This window comes from Myxine glutinosa, chromosome 3, assembly GCF_964187855.1.
Source record: "Myxine glutinosa chromosome 3, kmMyxGlut1.1, whole genome shotgun sequence".
Lineage (NCBI taxonomy): Eukaryota > Metazoa > Chordata > Myxini > Myxiniformes > Myxinidae > Myxine > Myxine glutinosa.
The window spans coordinates 2,921,216-2,927,215 of record NC_136263.1 but is presented as its reverse complement, the minus strand read 5'-3'; the positions used below and the strand labels follow the sequence as shown (position 1 = coordinate 2,927,215).

The following is a 6,000-nucleotide window of genomic DNA, read 5'->3' as shown; positions in this document are numbered from 1 at the left end:
ATTCAACTCGAACATTTAAAAGTCACGTGTCACTATTACCTATGACACCCTCAAACCAGTAACGTCACTTCCATGAGGTCTGATCCGTCACAAGCACTTTACATATAAATATATAATCAGACATCATGACAGTGACGTTATGTCTGACGTCACTCTTAGATACATTTATACAGATCGCTTATAATCATTTTTATTAAACAATCTATGAATGCTTAACTGTCGGTTCAAACATAAATGTTCACATGAGTCACATCATGGTTCTTGTACCGGTAATGTTTTCTTACACATACTCAGTTTGGTTATATCATCAAGCAAAGGATTATGGGTAATTTCCAGATGGACAGAAGCAGCGAGTGCACCTTCAGTATTTCTTGCCGATGTAGAGAGTGATGGCAGGACCTGGTAGAGTGGGGTTGAGGGTGGGTGGCAATGTGGTGGAGTGGGGTTGGGGGGTGGGTGGCAATGTGGTGGAGTGGTGTTGGGGGTGGGTGGCAATTCGGTGGAGTGGGGTTGGGGGTGGGTGGAAATGTGGTGGAGTGGGGTTGGGGGGTGGGTGGAAATTCGGTGGAGTGGGGTTGGGGGTGGGTGGCAATGTGGTGGAGTGGGGTTGAGGGTGGGTGGAAATTCGGTGGAGTGGGGTTGGGGGTGGGTGGCAATGTGGTGGAGTGGGGTTGGGGGGTGGGTGGCAATGTGATGGAGTGGGGTTGGGGTTGGGTAGCAATTCGGTGGAGTGGGGTTGGGGTTTGTGGAAATTTGGTGGAGTGGGGTTGGGGTTTGTGGCAATGTGGTGGAGTGGGGTTGGGGTTTGTGGCAATGTGGTGGAGTGGGAATGGCGGTGACATAATGGAAGGACACATCCTAACATTTTCTGCAGGAAGAGGTGGAGGGACATCCTTTGCTAAACTCTGGAGTAACTATAAATGAAATCGACAAATAGTTTTGATTTTAAAGTTTATAACAATATTCTTGGCAATATGGACTTTAACTATCACTTTGACTTTGTAGCTGCAAGCCATGAACTTTTTGATTAACCATCACATATTAGGACAATCCTGAAGAACCTTCCCTGTTAGATGAACTTCTGTCAGTACATTGCAACACCATGTTTGCTGTTAGGGTTAGATATAATTAATAGAACGACACTCTTTGACGTCACGACGTCGACTGATATGCCTCCGCCCACATTATTATATCATTATCATACTTGTATCAAGTTTGATTTAAATCCATTCAGCTGTGCCCAAGTTAGTGCATTTTTACCTGACCTCTGACCTTTGCCCTATTGACCCCAAAATGTAATCAGTTCATGTTTACATCATTATACATACCTGTACCAAGTTTTAATTAAAATCCCTTCAGCTGTTCACAAGTTCTCACATTTTTACCTGACATGACCTCTGACCTTTGGCCTTTGACCTCGGGACCCCAAAAATTTAATCAGTTAATCTTTACATCATTATACATACCTGTACCAAGATTGAATCAGATCACTTTAGCTATTCTCAAGTTATTGCAGTAACAAAAACCTATCACGGGCGGACGGACAACCTGAAAACGTAATGCCTCTGGTGACTTCATCAGCAGAGGTATAAAAATGCAAGCACCGACCATTCATAAAAGTTTAAACTTTTACAAAGTTTGCGGAAATTTGACGAATGACATTGAGACTCGTAATAGTTCCAAGAAATATAAACTTATTATTTTTCAATTTCTACTCGACAACAAAAAATAAAGCTTGTGTGGCTGTAGCTATGTCAGCAATATTCGCTCATTGATTGGTCACGGCGCTGACCAATCAGGTGTGCCCAGTTTTCCCTTCACTCATTGATTGGTCATTGTGCTGACCAATAGGGAGTGCGCAGTTTTCCCTTCACTCGTTGATTGGTCATTGTGCTGACCAATCGGGTGCGCCCAGTTTTCCCTTCACTCGTTGATTGGTCATTGTGCTGACCAATCGGGTGCGCCCAGTTTTCCCTTCACTCGTTGATTGGTCATTGTGCTGACCAATAGGGAGTGCGCAGTTTTCCCTTCACTCGTTGATTGGTCATTGTGCTGACCAATCGGGTGTGCCTAGTTTTCCCTTCACTCGTTGATTGGTCATTGTGCTGACCAATAGGGAGTGTGCAGTTTTACCTTTACTCGTTGATTGGTCATTGTGCTGACCAATCGGGTGTGCCCAGTTTTCCCTTCACTCGTTGATTGGTCATTGTGCTGACCAATCAGGTGTGCCCAGTTTTCCCTTCACTCGTTGATTGGTCATTGTGCTGACCAATCGGGTGTGCCTAGTTTTCCCTTCACTCGTTGATTGGTCATTGTGCTGACCAATAGGGAGTGCGCAGTTTTCCCTTCACTCGTTGATTGGTCATTGTGCTGACCAATCGGGTGTGCCTAGTTTTCCCTTCACTCGTTGATTGGTCATTGTGCTGACCAATCGGGTGTGCCTAGTTTTCCCTTCACTCGTTGATTGGTCATTGTGCTGACCAATAGGGAGTGCGCAGTTTTCCCTTCACTCGTTGATTGGTCATTGTGCTGACCAATCAGGTGTGCCCAGTTTTCCCTTCACTCATTGATTGGTCATTGTGCTGACCAATAGGGAGTGCGCAGTTTTCCCTTCACTCGTTGATTGGTCATTGTGCTGACCAATCGGGTGTGCCCAGTTTTCCCTTCACTCATTGATTGGTCGCGGCACTTCCCGTTCCCGAGCATTAAGCAGCCATGTATGTTCCGTGGGCCGACACGATTACTCCCGCTCAGGTGAGGAGTGTCCGCTCGTAAACATAAAAGTAAAAATTAGACATAGCCTATTAAATAAGAAAATAAAACACCTTGACGTTTCTTGGACTATTGTGAATATGTTGTGTAGACGACGTTTTGAACACGGCTCGTATCAGAGTATGTAGTAATTCTAATATTAGGGATCCTCGATTTTATTCACACTTATTTGAATATAGTGTGGGTTGTGCTACTTGGGAAGCTCCTGCAGGACTAAAAGGTGGAGTTTATTCGACTGTTTAGCTGGAAGTTTTTTTTGGGTTTGATACTCTTAATTCATAATCTATATGCAGGTACCTCGTCTCAGGTGACTTACGTTCAACTCCACATGTACCTCCCTAGACCCAAACGTCGTCCCCACCACCTTTTCACCTCCTCCAACCTCAAAAATATTCCTTGCAGAAACAGAATATGTGGAAGACTCCGTACATTTAATCACAATTCCATGTAATAATAGGATAAGGACATTTTTGTGTCATTTCATCCCATTCAGACTCCTCTCTTCACACTTCTATTCTATTCTATTTACTCTGTCCATTTATCCCTTCACCTTTTCTCACATCAATTGCTCTTCTTTCTTCGTACAGCTCACTCTAAACGCATACCTGTTACCTACCTGCTCCACCTCTATTTTCTCACTAGGTGTCCATCAACAACACACAAAGGCATGTTCACCCATGATAGTCTCGACCTGAAAGCGGCTTTTGTGAAATGGAAGAGACCTTCAAAAGGTCCTCACTCATCTTGGCAATTTTCAGATTGTTTGGGAGGAAAGAATTCCCATTTTGGATTTGTTTACATAATCACTGTTTTAATCCATCACCGCTGCTCATAGGAGCAGCTTCGCACAGCTGTGTGGAGCGGACCATCGTTATAGGAAAGAATCCCGACCCTTTCCCAAGCGGGAATCCCGGGAGCTAGAACAGCTGCCTGAAAAACGCTCGTGCAGGGATTGTGCCCGAGGAGAAGGCACCTGGGAAATTTGGGAATCGTCAGGCGCACGTACTCAGCTGCACGAGGCGAAATCCATCAACCAGGCCCGTTCCGTTTCGAGTTTGGATGGAAAGCCATTCCTCCCCACCTCCAATCCCCCGATAGATTAACAAGGAAATGTGGTCGGCAGCTTCCTGTGTGGCTTGATGAGTTTAGGGCAGAGTTACGGAACCGCACAAAGAAGGATAGTGTGACATGAAGAAAACCACATTTTTTGGTTTAGTTTCCCTGGGAATTCCCGGCTTCACAGCCAATAGGCCGAGGGACCAAGGAAAGGTAGACTTTAGATCTACAGGTATGGGAATTGTAAGGTCAACCTTGGAATGACATACTCATGATATATTTGTAATACATTTGTTAAACGACTCTAAACCTGGAATGTTATGTTTACATCCTTCAACCTTTCCCTCCTCCACACCTGGCTCCCCTGTCTCCCATTTTGCATCCCTCCTAATGGCCCCACCAATGTCCATGTGTAACACCTTCTGTTTGTACCTGTGTGTCGTCTCCTCACAACAGAGCGCCTCAGATCGAAGCCGGTGCTGACCGGCATGCACCCGGTGAACACCACGGTGGACTTGGGCGGGAGCACCTCGTTGCAGTGCAAGGTACGCAGTGACGTACGCCCCGTGGTGCAGTGGCTAAAGCAGGTGCCGCCAAACGCCGTGCGACACCGGAACGCGACGCTGGACGTGGACGGAAGGCGGTACGTGGTACTTCCGGTTGGTGAGGTCTGGTCTAGACCCGACGGCTCGTACCTAAACAAGCTGGTGATTAGCAGGGCCCGGGCACAGGATGCCGGCATGTACATCTGCCTCGGAGCGAACAACATGGGATACAGCTTCCGCAGTGCCTTCCTCACCGTACAAGCAGGTACGCCTGATGGAATTTAGCGCTCTTGCTCGTGCACCAATGCAATTGTTATATTTTTGTGAAAATGAAATCGATTCAATGTTCAAAATTGTTTTGAATGTTTATTTGTTGATTACTGAGATTGGTGTTGCAAGTGGTACACGCTTGGGTGCTCAGGTGGTGCACCTTTCTGTCTACGCTGTCGCCGATGACCCTCGCCAACAAAGAAAGAACCCGATGTGGCGGCTCAGGGTGTGGCGTGTGGCTGAGGGTGGTGTGTGTGGCTGAGGGTGGTGTGTGTAGCATTGGGATTCTCGTGCATGTGCCACTAGTGAATTTCTGCACCTGCAGAGGAACCTCGATATGGTTTGAAACAGCAGAAGGCTTACCTTGTAGCTCTTCTAAAGGGTAATTTATAAAGGTATCTTTTTAATTTACCTTTTCCAAAGGTCAATTTGTAGCTTTCCTTGGCCGCTCCATGCAGCTTTTTTGGCTATAAGAGCGGGGAGGGTTCGACTTAATTATAAGGATTCCAGCTACCTGGAGATAATTGATTAGGTGAGAGATAATTTGTTGGCCCCTTCAATTACGACAGAAAGACTTGATTGGGTCTTCACACACACACACACACACACACACACACAACAGACATATATATATATATATATATATATATATACAGACTTGGCATTTAATATGGAATTTTTTTTTTTTCTTGACTTGGGTTTACTTTCTGAACTCAGTATATCAATCTGGTGAGTTTCTTTTACACTTTGGTGATTCATTTGTTAAAAGAACCATGTCACTGATTGTCTGTCACAGCAAGAAGTCAACAACAGGATTATATCACAGGTGGCGTGGCAAAATGTACGGACAGGTGCATTTGACGATTGGCTTCACAGTCGGGTATACAAGGGTTGTTGCGTTCTGTATTAGTGGAAAACAACTGCTGCACATCTCCAAAAGTTATTGCCGCTTCCTCTGGAGATGGTCCGTCAACTCAACAATGCTGTTTGTCATGGAGTGGTGGCTTTACGAAATTACAGCATGAAAGAGCGTGCTATTGCTCGGCAGTATGGCATCACTCAAGGTCAGGTGTCAAAGATCCTGAAACGAAATGCTCAGAGGGGTGTCCCTACTCCAATACCGAGGCCAGGACGTCCCCGCAGAACCAGAAGGAGGGATGATCGCCAGCTGCACCGGTTAGTCCGCAATGGCCGTACCAAGTCAGCTAATCGGCTTAGGGCTGGGTGGCAGCAACTGACAAATGTGCCTGTATCCAGAAGGCTAGTCAACCAACGACTGGTTCAAGCAGGCTATCGTGCCAGGCGTCCCCTGAGAAAGCCACGCCTGACCAGACAACACTGCCAGCGCCGATTGCAG

The 6,000-nt window shown here is 46.1% G+C and overlaps 1 protein-coding gene across 1 annotated transcript in view; it reads left to right on the top strand.

Moving 5' to 3' along the window:
* The window catches only part of LOC137423833 (fibroblast growth factor receptor-like 1), a 237,100-nt gene that overhangs the window by 208,630 nt on the left and 22,470 nt on the right, over positions 1 to 6,000 (top strand). The window contains exon 7 of the mRNA XM_068111375.2: positions 4,285 to 4,638. Coding sequence (XP_067967476.2) covers positions 4,285 to 4,638 — 354 coding nt within the window. The remainder of the gene's footprint in view (positions 1 to 4,284; positions 4,639 to 6,000) is intronic.